The 25,702-nt window shown below is 39.9% G+C and overlaps 1 protein-coding gene across 5 annotated transcripts in view; it reads left to right on the forward strand.

The window, feature by feature from the left end:
- Nucleotides 1–25,702, forward strand: part of LOC122564914 (endoglin-like) — a 133,958-nt gene that overhangs the window by 41,926 nt on the left and 66,330 nt on the right. For all 5 annotated transcript variants that reach the window (XM_043720383.1, XM_043720381.1, XM_043720382.1 and 2 more), the window contains exons 6-7: nucleotides 14,150–14,297; nucleotides 19,332–19,497. In XM_043720383.1, the coding sequence (XP_043576318.1) occupies nucleotides 14,150–14,297; nucleotides 19,332–19,497 (314 nt within the window). The remainder of the gene's footprint in view (nucleotides 1–14,149; nucleotides 14,298–19,331; nucleotides 19,498–25,702) is intronic.

A 25,702-nucleotide genomic window follows, 5' to 3' on the forward strand; every position in this document is an offset into this window, starting at 1 on the left:
CAAGTGAAGAAAGAAGTTGCTTGCACTGCTGAGAGTGGCAGAACATAACCTTTCTGGGAGTTAGGTATTTGTAGCAGGCAGAATGACTGAGGTGGCAGTGAGAAGATGGTGCCACATATCCTGGTGTAACAGGGAAAGCCATTGACCGTTCCTCCAGATGACCAAGACCTGCATTGACCTGAGTGGCAATCTCAGACTATTCTGGCAGGGTCCGATGTCATGACCTCCACTGCTGAGACTGGGCGAAGAGGAAAAATCCTCCTATGCACTACCCTGTCCATCAAGTCTTTGTTGACAAAGCAAGACACCAATTCTTCTTTCTGTGGTCTCATCTGGTGCAAATATAACATACTGTGCAAAGCAGTTCTAGACTAACTGTGCTTGTCTAAGTGCATAAAGATCTTTAATTAAAAGATGGTGCCAAAAATGTTCATCCATTCTAGGATATTCCAGCATTGGCAAGTGGTAGAATTGGGCTAGCATTAGATGAGAATGCACCATAGGGGCAGGATAGGTAGGTAATGAGGTGAGTTTGGGATGGTACTTTAAGAAATGTCTCTCATCCTTGCAAAGAGAAACTCTCCTTGAAAATCCACAAAATTAACACTTAACCAAAGTATGATAAGATTCAGCTCAAAAGTTTTTAGAAATTGACATTTTTTTTTAATAGATTAATTTGCACATTTATATTTTTATAACCTTGAAACAATCTCTTAACTTTAATATGTATGCTGTTTCTGTTTGGATGTATATTTTCTTCTCACTTTTAAGTCAAGTTTTGTCCCACCGGAGACCATTATTGTACATTCTGACCTACTAAAACCTATGTAGATTAGATTAGATTAGATTAGATTACAGTGTGGAAACAGGCCCTTCGGCCCAACAAGTCCACACCGACCCGCCGAAGCGAAACCCACCCATACCCCTACATTTACCCCTTACCTAACACTACGGGCAATTTAGCATGGCCAATTCACCTGACCCTGCACATCTTTTGTGACTGTGGGAGGAAACCGGAGCACCCGGAGGAAACCCACGCAGACACGGGGAGAACGTGCAAACTCCACACAGTCAGTCGCCTGAGGCGGGAATTGAACCCGGGTCTCAGGCGCTGTGAGGCAGCAGTGCTAACCACTGTGCCACCGTGCCGCCCACAAACATGTAGGGATGTTTGATTTTGCTGCTGCCAAAAGGGTAATTTTTCTGACAAATGCTTACCAGATCTGTGTGCATGCTACAGGATTTTATGTCTAATTTTAAACGTGTATGGCAAAGCATGCATTGTACATGCCCTATTCCTTTTAATTGCTGGCTTGGGAAGCAACAAGGATTTTTAAAATAGCGTCTTGCATGCAAAATAATAATCCTTGTCCTAATTCTTAGATATATAGGAGTAATTTATAGTTCATTATATAGTTCTCTACATAATAAGTGAGAAGTAGTGAAAGAATATGTACTTTGATCTGCTTTATAATGAACTTATAAAATTCCCCTATAAGCATAAATAGTACTGAGTTTTCACAAATTACATAGAGGTCATTCTGCTGTAACATGCATTTTGTTAACATGAACTGGGGACATTGTTTCTAAAGCACAAACTTTTAAAACGTACTGGCTGTAAGGTGGTTACATCACCGACACTTTTAAGTGCTGTTTTTAAAGCATGATTTTTATGGAACAGGAGTTGCACGAGAATGCAACCATTGTGATATAGAAGAACTATCTGTATGGATCTACACTCCTTGTCTCTAGAGGGACAAACAGGAAGGGCTGAATGACCTTCCTTTATCTGTGACTTCTTTCCCATTGTTTTTACTGCTGTTCCATATACATAATGCTTCTAACAAGTTGCAAAAGTGTGCAAAGTGTGTTTCATTTTGTGTTTTTATATTTTACAATTGCACTGTTTTTATAGTGTCACTTCTCTTAATTGGAGTAATAGATTTTAAAAAAAGTAAATGTGCAATTTTCCAGACTGACAGGTGTATGATAAATGATTAACAAAGTTTGAATTGCCCATTAACTAGTATAATTGGCAAAATTTTAAAATTTATTTGTTTTATTTTCTTATAGCAATGATATTCCTAAATATATTTAAGTGTAATCTTTGCTGTTTTATTATTCAAACTGAAAATTTATCACAAAACATATGTCAGGGTTAGGATTAGCATTTTGTTGGAGTGTCTAGTGCATCACCTGTGAATACCCCAGTTTTAAATATCGAAAAATAACTCCAAGAAACATTTGTGAACCATTGTTAGTTTTATTGGTTGTCATTCTCTTAAATACCAAGAATTTTAATTTACTAACTGTTTCTTTTTCAAAACTGTGTCTTGCTATCTTTGATTTTAAAACAGAAATTTAATTTTAAGGGCATTTTCCAAGGTCTGCAAATAAACATAATTAACATAAATTCAATATAATTACAATTTTATTTATTCATGGGATGTAGGTGTTGCTGCTAGACCTGCATTAATTACCTATTCCTAATTGCCGTGGAGAAGATGTTGGTCGTTTCCTTCTTGAACCGTTTCACTCCTTGGAGTGTAGGCACTTATTCGATCTGGGGCTATAGTCAGTTTTGTGCTGAAGTTGCCTTTTAGTGCAGTTATTTTAAATTACTGCAAGATATCAAGAATACTCTGAATGTAACTTGAGTTTGCAATTCTGCATTGTTATTAAGCAAATTACTCAACCTTGTGGAAACTCTACCAGACAGTTCTGAAATGATGTTCTGAATTTTGGGCGGCACGGTGGCACAGTGGTTAGCACTGCTGCCTCACAGCGCCAGAGACCTGGGTTCAATTCCCGCCTTAGGCGAATGACTGTGTGGAGTTTGCACATTCTCCCCGTGTCTGCATGGGTTTCCTCCGGATGCTCCGGTTTCCTCCCTCAGTCCAAAGATGTGCAGGTCAGGTGAATTGGCCATGCTAAATTGCCCGTAGTGTTAGGAAAAGGGGTAAATGTATGGGTGGGTTGCGCTTCGGCGGGTCGGTGTGGACTTGTTGGGCCAAAGGGCCTGTTTCCACACTGTAAGTAATCTAATCTAATCTAATTCATTTTACCTATGCAATTCAGCACCGAGAGATTAATTTACTGAGAAAGGACTGGATTTATTTGGATGTTCTTTTAAAAACAATGCCTTAGAAATAGCAATAAAATGAAAATGTTATGTTTTAAGTGGAATATATCAACTTCATGAAAGAGTTCAGAGTGCAGTTATTTGTTGGATTCTGAGAATTGACGGGCCAGCCTTGAGTAATTGTTTATGTGGTACAATCCCCTTGATTGGGCCACATCTTTGGGGTTTTAATTGACAATAAACTTCCAGCTTAGATATTGTTTGGTGATTTCATCTTTGTGCATCAATTACACATGTTTCTTGAACAAAGACAATTTTTTTTGTATCATCCTTTATTGTTCCCTCCAATTTGCAGCTATCCAAAAAGTCACACATGACTGTTTTAGAACACCTTTCATACAGAAACATGGCAATCTTGAAGGGACTATGGACTAAGGCTAGGCTATTAGAGTCCTACACAGCACAGAAACAACCCTTTGATCCAACTTGTCCATGCTGATCAGATTTGTCAGCATTTGGCCCATATCCCTCTTAAACCCTTCCAGATGTCTCTCAAATGGTGTAATTGTACTAGCCTTCACCATTTCCTGACAGTTCATTCCATGCACACACTGCCCTCTGCATGAAAAAGTTGCCTCTTAAATCTCTTTTCAATCTTTCCCCTCTCATCTTTTAAAGGTACGTCCTCTAGTTTTGGAGTCCCCTGCCCCACCTCCAGGAAAGACCTTATCTATTTACTCTATCCATGTCCCTCATGACCTTATAAACCTCTATAAGGTCATCCATCAGCCTCCAATGCTCCACAGAAAATAGCCCTAGCCTATTCAGCCTCTCCCTATAGCGCAAACTCTCCAACCCTTGCAACATCCTTGTAAATCTTCTCTGAACCCTTTCAAGTTTCACAACATCCTTTCGACAGCCAGGAGACCAGAACTGCACACAGTATTCCAAATGAGGCCTAACCAATGTCTTGTACAGCCTCAACATGACATTCCACCTCCTACACTCAATGCACTAACCAATAAAGGCAAGCATACCAAATGCCACCTTCACTATCCTGTCTACCTGCGACTCCACTTTCAAGGAAGCATGAACCTGCACTCTAAGGTCTTATACACTGAGTTTAGGAAATGTGAAAGGTAACTTGATTGATTCTGACCGTGTGGATTTGGAAAGGATGTTCCTTGTTGTGGGTAAATGTAGAATTGAGAGTTTTTGGAATGCTGATGCTCAAAAGTTGGTGAAAACAGTCTTTGAATATATTTAAGCTAGGGTAAATAGATCCTTGGTATGAAGAGGGTGGAAGGTTATTGGGTGTAAGTGGAAATATGGAGTAATCAGATTAGCTGTAATCTTATTGAATGGTGAAACAAGCTTGAGGGTCCACAAGGCCTATTCCTGCTCCTAACTTGTATGTTTGTATGGGCTGTCTGTGCTGCTATCTTCTCATCAAAAGATCTGGGCCATATTGTGGCCTGACATCATCTATGAAGATCGTAAGAAATGCATGGGACCTAATGCCTGGGAATGGGTGATGAAGGTATTAATTAAAGGTTATTTGGGTGAGAATTAATTGTATAAATATGGGTAGCTTGAGCCTTTTAATTTCAATGCTTCTTTTACTATCATTCCCTTCATTACTGATGCACAATTAATGTTAAACATTCTGTCTCTTGTTTGCTTGTCTTTATTACACTATTTCTAGTCTTGATTTTTCTCTTAAAGTTCACACTCACCCCCACTCCTACCCTGTTGATTCAGGGCCCTAGTTATACAATGGCCAGCATGATGGTCCTACCTCCTTCCTTGAGTACTGACACCAGTCTTCTACTTAATCAAAATGCTTTCTTCCCATGCCATATTTAGAGCTATTAAATTTATAATCTGCTTGATCCTATGCTAAAGATTTTAGAACGTTGCCTCTCAGTTCACAAACTCTGCCACTTTCCTTACTGCTCAGATTCCTTCCTAAACAGGAATCTACATAAAAAAGTAAAAACAATGAAATTCCATAATCAGTGCATGACTTTTGTAATAATTCTGTGATTATTACCTTACATGTTTTAATTTGGACACTAATTCCTCAAATTCCATGTGACATCATATCTAGTTCTACCTATGTCTTTGGTTACACTATAGATCATGGCCACTAGACCCCTCTCCCAACGCCACCCCCCCCCCCCCCCCCCCCCCCAACCCTCCTCCACTCTCCTCCACCCGTCCCCATATCACACTGGCAGTGGTGTTTGGCCCAAGAAACCATGTTAGCGGCAGTGTCCTTGCTGCTAGACCAGAAGGTCCAGGTTCAAATCTCACTTCATGGTGTGATGGCCACAGAATGTTCAAACTGGTTAATTTCTTTATTTTGTTTATAAAGAACTTGTGTGTCTATACCTTTTGTAAACTGCTTAATTTCTTATATTGTTTTTGTTCTGTTTCATTGTGCTGCTGGCAACATTTGAGAATTATGGAATTTCATTGTTTTTACTTTTTTTTTATGTAGATTCCTGTTTAGGAAGGAATCTGAGCAGTAAGGAAAGTGGCAGAGTTTGTGAACTGAGAGGCAACGTTCTAAAATCTTTAGTGTAAATTGGCCTGTTAAATAAACACCGCAGAGAGAACAAAAATCACCATGTGATAGTCAATTAAAAACTGAATACACAAATGATGATTGATGTTTGTGAGAGCATTACAGGGATATTTGGAGTAATTGGCCATTCTCGTAAAACAAATGAAATTAATTGTATTCTGATGACAGAAAGCTGCCTTGTCTTCTTTTAAAAATGTATGTAAGCAATTGGAATTGCAAAGTATACTTTGCTGGGAAGAAATTGAAGGAATGAGTTTCATAGTTCAAAGTAGAATAGAGAATGAAATGGTATTCACAATATATTAAACAGTGAAAGATGTGTACTAGGGTGAAGGCAGTGCAATAAATATTCCTGTTAAGTATTGGAAAAGGTGCACTTCCTGACAAATAATAAAACAAACATCACAGCTCTCAGTTGTCTGTAGTTGTGGGGCAGTGGGTACCCCCTGGTTCTCACTAGGTGGATGGTGGACTTCGGGGGGTCCATTGTTTCCTGTTTCCTCTATCTACGGCGCTCTGTCTCTTCTTCTGGTGGTGATGACATTCTTTGCGCCCGTTTTCCCCATCCGAAGAGCTGGCCGTCCCTCCCTCGTGCAGCTGTCTTTTCCCCCTTTGCTGGGAGGCTTTGGGGGCCTGGCCGGATTTTCTCTTCCTGTTTTTAATAGGTATCCACTCCTCTGTCTGCTCGATTACCTTCTCCTCCATTGCTTCCATCTGCCCAGCTAGAGCTAGGATCAGCTGCTGTGTGTCTCCTCTGGCTGCCACCTCCTCCACTCCAGCCTGTTCTTCTTTCTGGGTGCCACTAGACTCTGTTTCCCTGCTGTCTGGGTGGACCTTACTGGTCTTTGGGGGCCCACGGCTCACATTGCGACCTCCAGCCATCTGTGCATAAGTGGGGCCCCCCGTCTTGGGCAGGTCTTGTACATGTGGCCCGCCTCTCCACACAGGTTGCAGCTCTTTGCTTCCTGACAGTCCTTAGTCAGGTTACCCTCCTGTTTGCAGTTCCTGCAGATGGTCACCTTGCAATCCGCCACCACGTGTCCCGACTTCCCGCAGGTTCGGCACACTTTCGGCTGCCCTGCATATGTCAGGTAGCCTCTGCTCCCTCCAATTGCGAAGCTCAAGGGTGGGTGGAGAATGTCCCCATTGTCATCGACCCTCAGAGTTACCCTGACCTGCCGCTTGCTAGTCCAGATCCCAAAGGGGTCGATCACATCAGTGGCTTCTCCCTCAACTTGGAGGTACCTTCCCAGGAAGGTCAGGACATCAGCCGCTGGAACATAGGGGTTGTACATATGGATTGTAACAACCCGACTCCTCTGTGCAGGAAGCACACACAATGGGATCCCCGACAAGATCGAGAACAGCGGCTCCCCTTCCTTCTACTTGAAGACCTTCAGGAGCTGTTCGCACTGCTTCACACTTCTGAAGGTCACATCAAAGTAGCCTGCCCCAGGGAAATCCTGCAGGCAGTACACATTTTTTTTTATTTCAAAAATATACTTTATTCATAAAATAATTTGATGGTCTGTACAATTGGTCATGCCATACATATGTAAACATGTGCATACAGAGATCAAAACTTATCATTTTTATACCGGTCTTGACATTTTTTGATCATATGCCCATATAATTAGCTGAGGCGTCAGCAGAGCCCAAATGACTGCATGGGCCCCCTGTTCTTCGTTAGGCAGGCAGACTTTACACAGTGGTCTTTCCCCACCGCGCCTTGGCGGCAGCTGCCCCAAGCTTCAGCGCGTCCCTCAACACGTAGTCTTGAACCATGGAATGTGCCAGTCTGCAACACTCAGTCGGGGTCAACTCCTTCAGCTGGAAGATCAGCAGGTTTCGGACCACCCAGAGAACGTCCTTCACCGAGTTGATGATCCTCCAGGCACAGTTGATGTTCGTCTCGGTGTGCGTCCCAGGGAACAGACCTTAGAGCACGGAGTCCCACGTCACGGTGCTGCTCGGGACGAACCTCGACAAACACCACTGCATTCCTCTCCAGACTTCCTCTGCATAGGCACATTCCAGAAGGAGGTGTGTGACAGTCTCGTTCCCCCCCAGCCGCTTCGAGGGCAGCGTGCGGTGCGGACTGAGGCAGTACACATCCGCTGCGGTAAACCCACAGCATCCCAGCAGCACTTTCTTAATAAACGGGATGTGGTAGACTGGTGTACGATCCTCTACCTTCTTCACAGTCACCCTGACTGTGTTTCGAACCCCCTGCCCAGGGCTGCGGGCAGCTGTTGAGGCCATAGTTCTGTGGTTGGTTGGACCCTGAATTGGCGCGAGGCCGAAGCCAACATGAAGATCCACCAACAGCAGGTCAGCGCAACCAAACGAACCTCCAACGTCCAACCACAATCCAGCGATGATCTCCACCAGCTCCAATGACCCGCAACCCGACCCCTGCCCTGACAAGAACAGATACCTGATCTTAGCCAAAAGGCCAAGAAGCGATCAGAACTGGACGGTGCGGACCCTTGCCTTGGCTCAATGACTCCAGAGCAGGTAAATGACCCCAGTGAGAGCCTGGATAGCTACCTCAGCCGAACTGGAAAAGGATAACTGTAAATTCGATTAATTCAATCTGTTCTTTGTAATGTTAAGACATGCAATGTATATATCTATGAACGACATGACAAATTGTACAAGTACCAAAGATTTATTTCTATGAATAAAGTATATTTTGAAATAAAAAAAATAATAAAACAAACATGCAAATACTTTTTTCTAATTAACTTATTCAGAGATGTTACCCCACACCTCTGGAGCAGGTGGGACTTGAACCCCATTGTACCACCAGAGGACCCCTAATTTTAATTTTCATTTTCATTTTCATGTGCATTTATTACCAATAATAATTATAGTTGCATTGGTTTGGTGGTCATATTCCTTCTGGAGTCAGACACTTTGAATTCCATTTCATAATGTGGAATTGAAATCTACATTCTCTGAATCTTGAAGTGGCAAAAGTGAAGCACACTTATTGGGTGGATTTGGGTGGCAAGCCTTATAGGTATAGTCAGATCAAAACACCATCCTGCTTATGAAATTTGGCTTTGGTATTAAGAAGTGTCCTGGTTAGGGTTCATAGACTGAGATTTAACTCCTGGTCCCGATATTGTTATGGGGAAGAAATAACGGTTTGGAGCTCATAGTTTGGGTCAGATGCCTGGACCCAAAAGGTGATTTTCACAGATTTTTGTAGGAATAGATTTCAATTAAAGCTAGAAAATAGGGAGCAGATGAATCCTTATGGCAATCATGTTATATGAAATATTGGTAGGCGATGGCTTAATAGTATTAACCATACACTATCTCGGTCTCTGGATTAACAATGTTTTGGGAACCAGGTTTGATTCCTACTGGAGCAGGTGGTGGAATTTGAATTCAATTTTTAAAAAACTGAAATTAAGAGTCTAGTAATGAGTGTAATCCTTGGATTTTTCCAATAATGTCCTTTTAGAGAGGGAAATCTACTATCCTTACCTGGTCTGGCCTACATGTGACTCGAGAACTGCAGCAATGTTGGTGACTTTTAACTGACCTTTGGCCAGTTGGGGATGGGAAATAAATGCTAACCTAACCAGCAATGCAATTATCCTGTGAATGAATAAGAAAAAACACATCCTAGCCTTGGTATTTTGTGGTAAATAAATCAACTCGTGACTCTTCAAAGATCTTCCAACATGTACATGTCAAAACCCATGAATTTGATAGAACATTTTCCAATTGCCTGGATGAATGTACCCCCAAAATGAAATTTGACACAATCCTAGACAAAACAGCTCACTTGATTATCACCACCTTAAATGTTCACTCTTCTAATGCAACATTGTGACAACAGGTCATACCAATTACAAGGTTCACTGCAGCAAACTACCAAAGTTAATTCAATTGTACCTACCAAATCGGCAACCCATATCACCAATAGGAATAGAGATGTACAGCACAGTCCAACTCGTTTATGCTGACTAGATATCCTAAATTAATCTAATCCTGTTTGCCAGCACTTGGCCCATATCCCTCTCAATTCTTCCTATTCATATACCCATCCAGATGCCTTTTAAATATTGTAATTTTACAAGCCACCACTACTTCCTCTGGCAGCTCATTCCATACACACACCACCCTTTCTGTGAAAAAGTTGTCCCTTAGGTCCCTTTTAAATCTTGCCCCTCTCACCCTAAACCTATGCCCTCTAGTTCTGGACTCCCCCACCCCAGGGAAAAGATCTTGTCTATTTATCCTGTCCATGCCTCTCATGATTTTATAAACCTTTATAAGGTCACCCCTCAGCCTCCAATGCTCAAGGGAAAACAGCCTCAGCCCTATTCAGCCTCTCCCTATAGCTCCAACCCTATAGCTCAAACCCTCCAACCCTGGCAACATCCTTGTAAGTCTTTCCTGAACCCTTTCAAGTTTCACACCATCCTTCCTATAGGAAGAGACTTTGAAGAACATGGGCAGCAGGTGTATGGGGTCATTGCCATGTCTCTCAATATCCAGATTTGGATAAATATTGCTTTTTTTCCCTTCGTCACATACATAGAACCCCTTACCGAAAACAGTTTTGTCATTCCTACACCACATAAATTGTAATGGTTCAAGAAGGTGATCATCACATTATCAAGGACAATTGGAGATTAAAATCTTTGAGGAGAAAGTGAGGACTGCAGATGGTGGAGATCAGAGCTGAAAATGTGTTGCTGGAAAAGCACAGCAGGTCAGGAATCTGAAGAAGGGCTCATGCCCGAAACGTCGATTCTCCTGTTCCTTGGATGCTGCCTGACCTGCTGTGCTTTTCCAGCAACACATTTTCAGCTCCAATCGGAGATTAAACCAAAAACTTACCTTCCTAAAAATGGTTAACAAAAGCAATGTATATAAAAGTATTCCTTCCATACTATTATTGAAACCCATAAGAATGGTGAAAATGAGACTTTTAAAATCCAGTGGTGCATACGATATATTTGAATTAATGTAAAGTTAAGATGAACAGGGTTCTCGAGTTACACGTTTTCTTTGAAACTCTTAGCAAGATTTGTTTGGATTGAGCTGCTATGTACTTTCTGATCTGTACTGTACTCCTACAAAATATTGACAATATAGTGTTAAAAGCAGTCATCTTAATAACCCTCACAGTAATGCAGTTGTCATAATTTGGGTCACCAAAGGGCCTTTGAAAGTTTAGACTTAGCTGCTGACGCACAAAAGTTTAAAAAGGTCTTGCTTCCTGATGTTTCAAAGGAAGTTTGGGAAGAAGCTTGGCTCCAAATTATTGAGCTGAGACATGATGGGGCTGTAATAAAAGTAAACATTATTTTCTAATTGTATCCAAGAATAAATAGTCTGTTAGACACTGAATGCAGTCCTCTTAATATGTCTACGTATGACTACGCAACACTGGGAATGGCACCTCAAGGCTTGTTTTTTGAAACTTAAATTGTGACCTCTTGATACTGTTTTAAGGATGAGTAAGATTTCAAGGTAGTGTCATTGCACAACAGCCACAGGGTAGTTAATTTTATTAAATTTATTAGATAATGACTAGTGCTTTATTTTCCTTCAGTGTGCATATATAAATGTAGCATTACAACTTTTTGGAAAATTGTCCCTCATTTAGCTCTCCCAATGTGTTACTAAAAAATGGTGTGCTCAATCATAAAGTATTAATTGAAAATCATTTCCCCATAAGAGACTATGTAATAACGTGGGTTATATTCATGATGCAACTAGTTAGGTCAGTCAGCTAGATGTTTAGCATGTGGTTTAGAAATGACCTTTAAGCTCAATTCCAGTTCTGGCTGAGATAGACATAGGTACCTTGCTCCTTGTCCTCTTGAGAGTAAAAGGCAATGGCAAACCACCACTGACTAAAACTGCTCAGCATGAAGCAACAGTAGACAATGACCTGCCTTTGGTAGAGAGCACAAGAATGAATGAATATTCATGACCTCTAATTGTTTTTAGATATAACAAGCTGCTTGTACTTATCTGTCTCAAAAATATTTGTGACGTTTTGCTTCTATGAACTTATTACTCTTACTAACTTAGCTCTTGCTTGCTATTTCCCACACTTATCCTACTCCATCTCCAACACATTTTTCACCTTCCCATTTTCTGCCCTTTCTCCTTTCAGTTGCTGCTTCCCTGCTAATCTGTTCTCTACTTCCTCTCCCTTTTGTTATCATCAATTGCATTCCCTCTCCTGATCGCTTCTTGCCCTTCTTGCTGCCTGTTCATTCCCTCCCGTTCACATCCATTCCTTTCCTGATCTCCTGACCACTTCTTCTTACCGCCTCTCTCCCATGTCCTCATTCATAGCCAGCAAGTGAAGCTTGAGAGAGGTAATGAATCAAAGGGAGTATGGGAGGTCAAGAGAGGAAAACTAAGGTCAAGTTTGTTAAATTATGATACTAAATCATATTAATGACTTACTACAAATATAAATGAAGTACTGGAAACCCAGAACAGAATATTCTGAAAATACACACAATTTATATTGGGCAGGAAATGGTGTTGGACAGACTGTTAGGTCTGAAGGCTGATAAGTCCCCGGGGACCTGATGGTCTGCATCCCAGGGTACCAAAGGAGGTGGCTCTAGAAATCGTGGATGCATTGGTGATCATTTTCCAATGTTCTATAGACTCAGGATCAGTTTTTGCGGATTGGAGGGTGGCTAATGTTGTCCCACTTTTTAAGAAAGGTGGGAGAGAGAAAACAGAGAATTATAGACCAGTTAATCTGACCTCAGTGGTGGGGAAAAATGCTGGAGGCAATTATAAAGGACGAAATTATGCCACATCCAGATAGCAGTAACAGGATAGGTCAGAGTCAGCATGGATTTATGAAGGGGAAATCATGCTTGACTAATCTTCTGGAATTTTTTGAGGATGTAACTCTGAAGGTGAACAAGAGAGATCCAGTGGATGTAGTACACCTGGATTTTCAGCAAGCCTTTGATAAAGTCCCACATAGGAGGTTAGTGAGCAAAATTTGGGCACATGGTATTAGAGGCAAAATACTGACATAGATTGAAAATTGGTTGGCTGACAGAAACAAAGAGTAGTGATAAACTGCTCCCTTTCAGAATGGCAGGCGGTGACCAGTGATGTGCCACAGGGATCAGTGTTGGGACCGCAGCTTTTTACAATGTACATTAATGATATAGATGAAGGTATTAAACAAAGAAGTCCTTCTGCAGCTGTACAGGGCCCTGGTGAGACCGCACCTGGAATATTGTGCACAGTTTTGGTCTCCAAATTTGAGGAAAGACATTCTGGCTATTGAGGGAGTGCAGCGTAGGTTCACGAGGTCATTTCCTGGAATGGTGGGACTATCTTACGCTGAAAGATTGGAGCGACTGGGCTTGTGCTTGAGTTTAGAAGGCTGAGAGGGGATCTGATTGAGACATATAAGATTATTAAAGGATTGAACACTCTGGAGGCAGGAAGCATGTTTCCGCTGATGGGTGAGTCCCGAACCAGAGTCCCTTTAAAAATAAGGGGTAGGCCACTTAGAACAGAGTTGAGGAGAAACTTCTTCACCCAGAGAGTAGTGGGTGTATGGAATACTCCTCCCCAGAAGGCTGTGGAGGCCAAGTCTCTGGATACTTTCAAAGAAGAGTTGGATAGAGCTCTTAAGGATAGTGGAATCAAGGGTTATGGGGATAAGGCAGGAATAGGATACTGATTGAGGATGATCAGCCATGAACATAATGAACAGTGGTGCTGGCTCGAAGGGCAGAATGGTCTACTCCTGCACCTATTGTCTATTGTTTATTCTTCTTTAGAGATAAACCAATCTTATTCTAGCAAATCCTTGAGCCATATTTCTTACCCTTCTTCCTGACTGTGCCTCCCTAGTCCTGACACACACACACACACACACACACACACACTCTCTCTCTTTCTTGATTGATTGCCCTCTGTCTTCAGCTGTCTCGCACTGTCTTGTGCTTGTGCTCACTCTCACTCGCTCCGTCCCTCCCCCTTTCAGTTTGAGAGATTAAAAATGTCAAAATTTGGAAGAGACAGAGTGCCAGTTTATAATTATTATGCATATGGATAATTGGAATGTTTTAACTTAAAAAAAAAGTTGTGAAGTTAAGTGTGCACACACACACCAACATTATTTGCTGGACACTCTTTTGATAATGCTGTTTAAACATAACTGGAAATAATTTATTTAATTAGAAGTAGGTAATAAGTTCTTTTGGAATAATTTTATTACAATTAGAATCAACAGAAATGACCTCCAAGTCTGTTATGGCTGTGTATCTTATCGAGACATATCAAGGTAACTAATCTAAATTCTAATTGTATTTGTGAAATAACGATCAATTCCAACATTCATAATTGCATCAGTTTAAGAAGTATTATACAAAGCTCATAGTAGTAAGAGATATTGAAATTAGACTGTTTTAAACTAGTTGCTCGAATTGTTAAAACTGTTTGTTTTGCAGCATTCCACAAAGTCCTACGTAATACCCCAGGAAACAAGGAAACTTTCAAGTCTGGAACAATTGAAGCTAGCTGAGGAAAACTGCAGTTCAGTCATTAGCTTAGTTAAGTTTGAAGAAGCTGGTGGAATAACTATAGAACTGATAAAAGGTAAGTGTATAGAGCAATGTTAATAGGAATAGAGGTTCTTTTTGAGGTTTGTGGGGAGCATGAACAAAACAGTGTAAAAAGTTGTAGTTTTATATAATTAGTTAAGATTGTAGTAACACATTAGAGTTCATAAGCATAGAAAGCGTTTGAACACTGAAGTGAAATATTTGCTTTATAATCCACTGGATCTATATTTTAAAAATGCATATGAAAACTGAAAATATGGGACAGATACTTAGCCAATGTGAAAAGGAAGTTTAAATATTTGAGGTTAACATCCTTCCTTCCCTGGGTCTTGCATGTGAAATATTACTCAGTGTACTCATGTAAAAGTTGAATTTGAGAGAGAGATTTTTTTATGTTAAAAGTCATGGTTAACTTTTATCGATAATGTTTCGGAGTTGATTTGTACACTTGATTTGGACACAAGTGAAGTCCAAAAATGAACCATTGCAATGGAAGAAACTAAAAACTCACTCCCACTGCACTAAAGATTACATATTAATCATAATTTATAATTTCATCACTTTAATTTGAATAAATAAAACAATATTCAAGATGTGTAACTGTTTTAAGTACTTAAGGTACTCATTTCCTTTTTTTTATTTTATGGGACATGGCCATCACTGGCTTGTCCAGCATTAATTGCCCACCGCTAATTTTTCAGAGGGCAATCAGGATCAGTGACATTGATGTGAGTCTGAAATCACATGTAGGTCAAACCAGCTAAGGTGGCAGATTTTCCCCTCCTAAATGTCATTGGTAAACAAGATTTTTTTAACAACAATCAATATTTATTACCTGGACTCCATTAGGTTAGCTTTTAATTCTAGATTTTTATTGCATTCAAAGCTTCACCAACTTTTGTTCACTTATGGGATATGGGTATAATGGCTGGTCAACATTTTAATACTCATGTCAAGATTAGAGTGGTGTTGAAAAGCACAGCAGGTCAGGCTGCATCCGAGGAGCAGGAAAATCTACTTTTTGGGCAGGAGCCCTTCAGCAGGATGCTGCCTGACCTGCTGTGCTTTTCCAGCACCACTCTAATCTTGACTCTGATCTCCAGCATCTGCAGTCCTCACTTTTGCCTATTTTATTGCTCATCCCTAGTTGCCTTTGAGAAGGAGGTGGTGAGCTGCCATTTTAAATTGCTGCAGTCCATGTGCCTGTAGGTAGACCCATAATGCCATTAAGGAGAGAATTCCACGATTTTGACCCAGCAACAGTGATGGAATGACAATATATTTCCAAGTCAGGGTGGTGAATTGCTTGGAAGGGAATTTGCAGCTGATGGCGTTCTCATGTATCTGCAGCCCTCGTTCTTTTAGATGGAAGTAGTCGTTGGTTTGGAAGGTACTGCCTTCAAAATCTTTGGTGAAAGTGGGATTTAAACTCATGTCCTCAGAACTTTAAATTGGGAATACTAGTCCAGTGACAATATCATTGATCCACCATCTTCCCAGTTGATTATTCCTGATGAAGGGCTTTTGCCCGAAACATCGATTTTCCTGCTTCTCAGATGCTGCCTGAACTGCTGTGCTTTTCCAGCACCACTCTAATCCAGAAGCAAAATACTCAACCTATATATAATATAGCTGGTCCAGATTAGTTTCTGGTCAATGGTAACCTCCAGGATAATGTTAATAGGAGATTCAGTGATGCTAATGCCATTAAATGTAAAGAGTCAATGGTTAGCTTCTCAGCTTTTGGAGATGATTATTACCTGGCACTTGTGTGGCATAGATGTTAGTTACCACTTCAAGATAAGCCTGAATTTTGTCCTTGTCTTGCTGCATGTGGACACTGTGCTTCAGAGCTTATGGAGTCAAGAATGGTGCTGACGATTGTGGACTCATCAGGGAACCTCCCCATTTTTGACTTCATAATGTAGGAAAGGTCATTGAAGCAGCTGAAGATGGTTAGAGCCCTGAACAACTCCTGCAATGATGTTTTGGGACTGACATATTTGATCTGCAGCATCCACTGCGATCTTGCTTTGTGCTAGGTGGAGAATTTTCTAACTTGTTTTGTTTGACTTTAATTTTTCATCAGGTGTCATTGTACAACTTCTTATAAGGGTTTAGATGGAGAGCAATTTAAGTGTGTACAGGTGACTGAGGTGTCAATGGTGGAGCACTTTGGGTCCAGCGACCATAACTCTGGTTTTAAAATGAGATAGATTGGATCTAAAAGTTGAAGTTCTAAATTGGAGGAAAGCTAATTTTGATGGCATTAAGCAAGAACTTAAAGCTGATTGGGAGCAGATGTTCGCAGGTAAAGAGATGCCTGGAAAATAGCAATTTTAAATGCTAGTACTGATTCAGAGAATCCTCAAGTTGAATTTAATAATTCTTTTAAAGTTTGTGATATATTCTTCCATCCAATAATTCTTCAAAAATTCTAATAGTGTAGCCATGTGTCATGAAAGACAATGTTGCCATTCTTAGTTTTCATTCAAAAACTATAATAGAAGTTCCAATTTTCTTCAATATCCACATGTTGAATAAGTATAAAGTACTTACATAAGACTATAAGATATATGAGCAGAATTTGACTATTCAGCCCATTGAGTCTGCTCCACAATTCAATCATGGCTGATATATTTTTCAACCCCTTTCTCTTGCTTTCCCCTTGTAACTCTTGATCCCCTTACAATTCAAGAACCTGTCTTCACCTTAACTACAACCAATGACTTAGCTTCCACAGCCTTGTGTGGCAATGAGTCCCACAGATTTACCACCCTCTAACTGAAGAAATTCCTTTTCCTCTCGGTTCTAAAGGGTCATCTCTTCACTATGAGGCTGCACCTTAAGGTCCAGGTCTCTCCTACTAGTGAAAACATCTTCTCCATGTTCATTTTATCCAGGCATCTCATTATTCTGTAGGGTTTAATAAATTCCACTTTCATCTGCTATCTCCATTGAATACACAGCCAGAGTCCTCAACCGCTTCTCAATTCCAATTTTGGATCCCTCCTGTTATAGGAGGCAACAACACCAAGGCCATACCATGTTTCAATTTTGGTGGGGATGTAACACATGTCCATTTCCCCCGTATTCTTCCACTGCTTTAATGGTTCAGATCTGTAGAAAATTGAGGTGTAATTTATATTGGCTTTCTGCCAGCTTCTCCAATACCATTATAATTTTAGTTTTCTGTCTGAAAATTAGTGAAAAAGCTGTTCATTTGTGTGTGATAATGCTTCTGGATTAAACAGAAATAAAGCAGACCCAGGGTCTTGTGGCACAGCAGCAATGTTCCTAACTCTAAAATTCTGGGTTGAAGCTTTACCTATCCTAGAGATATGTCGTAACATATATGCCTAAACATTAAAAATAACTAGCTATAAAGCAGAATCAGCACTGTGGAGGTACAATGCTTTATCTCCCACTCCAACTCCATTTTAATTTAGCCCCTTCCCGCTCTCCCTGGCCTCCTCTCACTTTTTTGATGGCTTCATAGAATCCCTACAGCGTGGAAGCAGGTCACTTGGCCCGTCAAGTCCAAACTGACACTCGGAAGAGCATCCCACCTATCTATCCTATCCCTGTAACCCTGCAATTCCCTTGGCTAATCCATCTACCCCACACATCACTGGATGCTATGGGCAATTTAGCATGACCAATCCACTTAACCTACACATCTTTAGACTATGGGAGAAAACCAGAGCACCTGGAAGAAACTCCACACAGTCACCTGAGGGCAGAATTGAACCCAGGTCCCTGGCCCTTTGAGGTAGCATTGCTAACAACCGAGCCACGATTTGCATTGTCCTTAACTAGCTTTGCATGTAAATATCTAATTGGCTAAACAGGTCATTTGGTGATGGGGTAAATAACTGTTCAGTTGTGTGTAACAGCATTTCTGAATATAGAGGGGGAGGAAAGAAAGGGGGTAGAAAAGAAGAATAAAAACTAAAAGAACTGTGGATGCTGGAAGTCAGAGACAAAAATAGAAAATGCTTTAAAAGCTCAGCAGGTCCAGCAGCACCTGTGGAGAGAAATCAGAATTTTCAGGAAGGGTCATTCAACCTGAAACATTAACTTTGATTTCTCTCCATAGATGCTGTCAGACCTGCTGAGCTTTTCCAGCAATTTCTGTTTTTGTCTCTGATGATAAAAAAAATTCCAGTTTTACTCGTGGTGTTTAATAGGTTTTTTAAAAAATGTCACGATGATTTGGTGATGGAGTAAACACCATTTTGTTGCATTTGATAGCTCTTTATATAAAGGAAAAGAAAATCTGATCCAGGGATTGGTCTGCAAAACTCTCTCTCAGGCTGGGACTGATCTATGTATGCCATAAATAATAGTTCTGTTTTGATGTTCAACAATATATGATATTAATTCCCAGTTGAGTTTCCTGAGTTGTTACAATTTCCAACTTTCAATTTTAGGCAAACAATCTTTGCTACCATTACATCTTTTTTTTAAAGAAAGTACTTACTTTGGCAATTTTACTGAACAGTTAAAATGTAAATCCAGTTAGCTTTGAAAAATGCTGTTTATGCAAAGTGGTGCAGATTAATCATGGAGTCATACAACACAGAAATAGTCCCTTCAATCCAACCAGTCCATGCCAAACATAATCCCATATTATACTAGTCCCACCTGTCTGCTCCTGACCCGTATCCCTTGAACTTTCCTATTCATGTGAACCAATAATTCCAGATTCACAAACAATACTTTATCTGTTTTTTGCAACCAAATCTGTTGGTAAACTATCTTGAGTGTTGTATGATGATTTATTTTGCTTTCATTTTAGGTTGAGCCTTTGCTTTCTGAAACTAGCCACTAGTCCAGAAAGTGCTATTTTCTCTGATCAAATATCTAACATTTCTACTTGACTTAGAAATTTCTAACAATTCTGTTTTGCTTGCAATTCTGTATTTGAAACCTTGCACATAATAAGAAAAGACAGTTGTTTTAAAATCAAAGCTTCTTGAACAAATATTTACTTTTTAAAAGGTTTTCGTACCATTAATAAAGTATCGAAATCGATCCTGCTTAAACTAAACTTTTTTTTAAACAGGTGAGATGTTCCCAAATAAATGTGATCAAACGCCTTGTATCAGTGCTGAAAATAATCTGAATTATAAGCCTCTCCAGGAAGATTTGGTGGGTTGTGTGACATCTGACCAACACGGCGTTCCTCAAATCCACATCATAAATCTAATACCAATACCCAATCATTTCAGGTACAGAATTTGTTGCGTGTATTACCTCAATTATTTTCTTGAGTATTACTAATCTGTTTATTTTGTTTATTCTTTCACTAGATTTGGACATATCAGGTTGGCCAGCATATCATTGATCCCCTCTAATTAAACTTGAGAGGAGCTGGTCAGCCACTTATTGAAATGTGCTGTTAGGGAGTTCCAAGACTTTGATCTGGTGACAATGAAAATGGCCATTATAGTTTCCAAGTCAGGATGCTGTGTGGGTTGAAGGTATTCTTGTGCATCTACTGTCCTCTTAGAAGTTGTGGGTTTGGAAGGTACTGCCAAAATAGATTTGGTGAATTGTTGCATTGCACCTTGTATTTGGTGCATATATCTACCGCTTTTTCAGTTATGGAGATAGTAAATACTTGCTGTGCTGTTTGGAGTGCCAGTCACGTGTACTGCTATGTCCTGGATGGTGTCAAGCTGCTCAAATGTTATAGTATTCCATTACATTCCTGACTTGTCTTGTTAGGTGGTGGGCAGTCTTTAGCAGTCAGGAAATGAGTTAGTTGAGTTGGAATGCCTCCACCTCTGACCTACTTTTGTAGCCACATGGCTTTTTCAGTTCAGTTTCTAGTGAATGGTAATCCTTTTGGATGTTGACGCTGGGAAATCCATCAATGGAAATGCCTTTGAGTGTAAAGACATATGGTTAGATATTGAGGATGTTGAAGATGGTTATTACCCAGCACTTTCGTGGTTTGAACATTACTTACCACTTAGTCAGCTCAAGCCTGAATATTGTTCAGGATGAGCTGCATATGGACCTAGATGACTACAGTATGGTACTTAGCATTGTGCTTCCTGATTTACAGACTCTGTTTAAAGAAGTGCTTCCAGTAATCATAATTTTGATATTATAACCTTTCTGCAACCAAAACAAATAGTGTCTATCTACCTTTCATATCATACCTCTTAATTATCCCAATTGGATAACCTCTTGAACTCCTGTATGCATTGAAATACAAATCTTATCTGTACAACCTGTTATTCTTCATCTCTGTATCATTCAAGTGAATCTTTGCTGCATGCACTGCAAGCCCGGTATGTCTATTTGAGAACTAATGCCCAGAATTAAATGCAGAACTCCAGAAGCAGTCTAATTGGAATCTTTGACAATAGCAGCTTAATGTATTACTGTTTTGTATTTCAAAAGAACTAAAATACAGGCTAAGATTCTGTTAGATTTTTCATGCACTTACTGTTCATCTTCAACAGTCATTAATTTCTGAACATTGGCTGCACTCATTCCCTCTGCTCATTCATATTTCCTTCTCATCATTTTAAAAAAATACCTTGATCTGTTTTTCTTGGGTTCAGCGTAGATACTGAACTTTATTCTGAACATCTTCAAATTAATGTTTCTAGCGAGGTTGTCTTTCTTTAGATATTGTCAAAATTACCTTTTGGGTATTGTCTATTTCCAGCATTCTTTTAAATTTTTTTCCCATTTCCATTGTTCAGTTTCCTTTTTATTCTCAGTATTGTTTCAGTTCCCATTTCAATTTATTCTAATTAATGTTTTCCTAAACAGGTTTACTGTGTTAAGGTTTCATGTTTATTGTCAGACAATGAGAAAATAATCTGAAAGATCTTGATTTCATTTTTTTGCAGGTTGTTTAATCTACTGTCTGCATTCCATTATTCTTTGATCAGAATATATTTTGTTAGTTGAGAAGGAAACACATCCATATAATCTGGTATCAATATTAAAGAATTGAATATTACTATTATTTTCTATTGATAATGGTCATGAATCAACTCTTGATTTGTTCCTTTAAAAGTTCACTGTCCACTACTTTAACCAGTTTAAAATGCCTGCCTGCTAAAATCATGAAAAGTACATTTCATTCTGTTATCTTTTAAAATGTTTTATTCATATTGTTTCATGATTATTTGTATTTAAAAATGCATAAAACATATGACTACACAGTGTGGCATATTTGCTAAGTTGTGCTGTTTTCTTTCAGTATAGTTGATCTGTAATTGGCTAGAGGAATGCAAAAGATCAAGGAACTTCTAGTGCAAATTGTAACCCAATTAACTAAAGTTTGTCTTTTACACTTTTAAAAATGCACTGAACGCATTAAACACATCGAATAAGCCAATGCTCCCCTTAATTGAATTAATCACCATGGCAGTTTTCCATTAATTGAATCTGTTTGCGAGTCTTTGATCAGGCTCTTGACATTTTGGGAGGTCCTTGGAGTCAAAGACTACAAAACCAGTTCCAATTTGATACAGGGGTTTGTTCACAAACTTGAAGGCCCATCCTTTTCAACATGAAGCTATGCAAAGTCTAGTTACTGCTCTGCCTGCTTCTTCCTGGGAGAAGAAAATAAGGTTATAATATTTCACTTCATAATGTGAAGAGAATTTTAAGTAGCAGTGTACTTGTATTTCTTGTAACAGTTGAAAGGAATCAGACATACTATTTAAGAGCCACAATCATTCTGACTGGCACAGATGAAGCTGTCCTTGCCATACTTTGAGGTTGTAGTTGTGTTTGCATATTTCACACAAACCTTTTTGTGAAGTGAAGAAGGCTCATGGGATGAGGGACGCTCTTAAAACTTGGGGCAACTGCCACCAATGCGTATTGGGGAAAGACCACTGCCTGAGGTCTTTCTGGCGAAGTTAAAGGGGGTCCATTCAGTTATTGGACGCTCCAGGTGCCTCAATGTTTGTAAATATAATCTTGCATAAGTAAGAGATGCCTTTGGTTTGTTGGAGAGAGTCAAACTCCAATGTTTGTTTGACTCTTCATATGCTACTTTACAGAACTGAACTGCTTTATTCATTGTATGTACATAAAGATATTTTTATGAATAAAATATAGTTTAGAAATTTTTTTAAAAAGCCTCTGGAAAGATCACTGTCTAAGGTCTTTCTGGCGAAGTACAATGGGGATCTGATCAGTTCCTTCAGTGTATTTAAATATAGTCCTGGATAATTAAGAAATGCCTTGGATTTCTTTGAAATTGCAGTGAATGTCAAATTCCAGCGTTTGGTTGTAATTCATGTGCAAAGACTGTTCAGAACTACCTCCGTAACTGTGTGTGTGTGTATAAAGACTATTTTTATAAAGAAAGGATATTTTTGCAAGAAAAAAAGTCTCCTGAAAGAGGTAGAAACTGTGCAGATGGGAGCACAGCTCCCCCTCCATTCTGTGTAAAACATGGTCCTCAGGTGTTAGATACTCACGGTGCTGCTGTACGTGGCATAGGTCTGGTCCATTCTCCAAGCTGTGCCACTGCAGTCACATGAGCCATCTTCCACTTTATCTGGAGGTCAAAGTTGGTTATGTCCTCAGGGACACAATATACAAAACCTCTGGATAAGGAAGGGAAGGACGTACCCAACACTGCCTTCATCTTGTTGGCCACCTTTTATGTGTGGCTGCAGCAAGCTGTGTGTAGATCCTCAGTATGCAAACACTCAGTATCACTACATGCTGAGGTTTTATCTCTCCTCAGTGTTGTGAAGGATGGTTGGTCTCGCTGCAGAACCCTCCAAGTAGTTGGACCGTTATGTATTATCTGTCCCTTCATGGAAATAATTTGCAAAGGGAAGTGCCTTTGACCACAAGTCCATCAGGCAGTGGTCAGTGTGTAATGCCCTTGAGAGCCTGTAGGAAAAGGAGAAGATTTATCCTGTTGGGTGATTCCCTGAGCAGACTGTCAAAGTCATTTGACAGAATCCCTTATTGACAGAACTTTACAACAAGCACCAACATGTAGCTTGGCTAGTGGTACGAAGGGCACTGCCTGTTAGATCCTTCATGACTGCCCAGACTCTCTCCACCATTCCATGCTGCCTTCGAAGTGGAGTGTGGATGGGGAGGAGAATGTCATATATCTCCTTCCAAAGTGTGCCTCTTCCAGGAATGTTTAGAGAGAGATAGAGAGACTCTGGGTTTTGTCGAGTTTTGTCCCAAGCAGCTTTGTGACGTAGGACTATGTCCTCTATGGGCTGTTCCCCAAGACACACTGAGAACTGAAAACATCAACTGTGCCTGGAAGACCATAAACCTAGTGAAAGAAGTTCTTTGGTCAGTCTGAAATCTGTTGATCTTCCAATGTAAAGTGTTGACCTCAACCACATGTAGCAGACTGGCACAATTCAAGTTTCAGTACCACGTGCTGAGGAGCCGGTAAAGTCTGGGGCAGCTGCTGCCAAGCCACAGTGGGGAAAGACTACTATTTAACGTCTTTCTGCCAGAATGTTATGAGGGTCCATTAAGCTCTTGGACCACACTGTTGCCTCAAAACAAAAGTAAGTAGTTTCCTGTGTAAGGAGCAACATGGAGGGTGGCTCTGGGGGATGTCAAAATCTAATTGGTCATTTTTTTTCTTTCTCTCTGCAGTGACTATACAGAACTGTTCTTGGACCTTTTGTGAACAAAGTATATTTTTGAAATAAAAAATGTAAAAATTATTCCCTGAAAGTCCTTGATTATAAACTTTGAGCTACATGGCCTGTCATATCTCCTCTGATGCTGGCAGCTTCTCTTCAATCTCCAAGTCACATTTAGCTTCACATTAAAATTCTGCCATCCAGGAAGCATGCAAGCACCTTTTACAAAATGATTTCTTTCTGTGGTGGAATCAGTGGTATTTTGTATTAGTACTTGTAGCTTTTTGACACCATCCCTAACTGAAAAAAGAAACTGCAAAGTGTGTCCATTAATGGAAATAAACTTTACTAGTTTCTAAGGGGGCAAACACTGAAGCTGTAATTGGAGACCAAAACTTTGAGTGTAATTAAATTGCTAGCATGGAAAGCATGGAGTTGTAAAATAGATTCATAAAAGACTTACTGCAAGAAGGTGGCCATTACGCTGGATGAAAAATTACCACTCAGCCTCATCCCACTATCCAGAACAAGGTGTGTAGCCCTGCAGTTGTGCAGCGTGTAAAAGGGCATGGATAAATTTTAAGCTCAGCAGATATTATTCCAATTATGCAGTACAAGAAAGCTGAAGAAAATTGTTTTGGATCAGGCCATACTCCCTCAAAACATTTCAAGAAAGTAGCCCAGATCCAAACCTTGCTGGTGGTTTTAAGCAGGTGTACAGTGGGTATTCCAGGAGAGATACAGCTGGTCAAACCACTTAGTTATTAAACAAAACAGAATTTATTTCAAGATTACTGAATGAAACACAGAAACAAAAGAGAACAGAATACCAAATAACTTAACCTATCCGAAAACCCAACAGACTATGCTGTTCCAAATACTTGTAAAAATCCCCATAAACATCCCTTGGCACAAAAGGTAAAATCAAACCCAGGGTCTTACAGGAGAGAAGTCCGAGAGAGAGAGGAGGATCAGCCTGTTTTTTTTGGGGGGAGTCCAGCAGCTTTTTTACCAACACTACTACTAAAATCCAAACCAAACCAGAGAAAAGCTGAGCTGGGAGAACTGCCCACTCTCCTTTCATTGTACAAGTGATTTTTTAAAACTGAAAAGCCTGTTTCATGAGACAGTATCTGTTAGCTATAATCAAGCTGTCTCTTAAACCTTTCAACTTAGACTTTTCGGAGTCTGTCATTTATGACCTTTCTTTATATAAAAAAAAACCAAGGACAACATAACTTTGTTAAAGGAGTAGCTTTATCACAAAATGAAGGCTAAATCCAGAAGCTGAGAATGAGCAAATGCACAGGCATTACAACTGTTCCTGTTACTTGAAGATACTTGGTGGACCTACATAATCCAGAACGTCATAAGAAGAATTGGAAATGTTCTGTCCACAGGGCTGTTTTGGTGAAGACCATGTCCATTGAACTCTGTGCATGCTCCCACTTGAGAATAGACTGCCTGACTCATGGAGGAGGAATTGAAGTTCTTCATAAAGTCTTTTAAAGACTTTTTTTTATGGTGGAGCTTGACAAATATGCTGAAGAAACTGCTGAGCTCATTTTTAAGATTTTCTTTGTGTGTATAATTTATAGCTTAACATCAACCACAGTTTGTGTGTTAACTCATTTAATTAATGTTGACTAGGTGGTTAAATAAGATTGTGTTTGCTTAGTTGGACTTTTACACAGTAAAACATTCCTTTTAATCTGTTTAAATCTTGAGGCTTCATACTTTTAACAAGTAAGTGGAACTTTGGATTTCTTCCTTTTTAACAGATTCGTTACTGGTCTCTACCAGTAACACAGTGTGCTTCCAA

This window comes from Chiloscyllium plagiosum, chromosome 30 (assembly GCF_004010195.1).
Source record: "Chiloscyllium plagiosum isolate BGI_BamShark_2017 chromosome 30, ASM401019v2, whole genome shotgun sequence".
Classification (NCBI taxonomy): Eukaryota; Metazoa; Chordata; class Chondrichthyes; order Orectolobiformes; family Hemiscylliidae; genus Chiloscyllium; species Chiloscyllium plagiosum.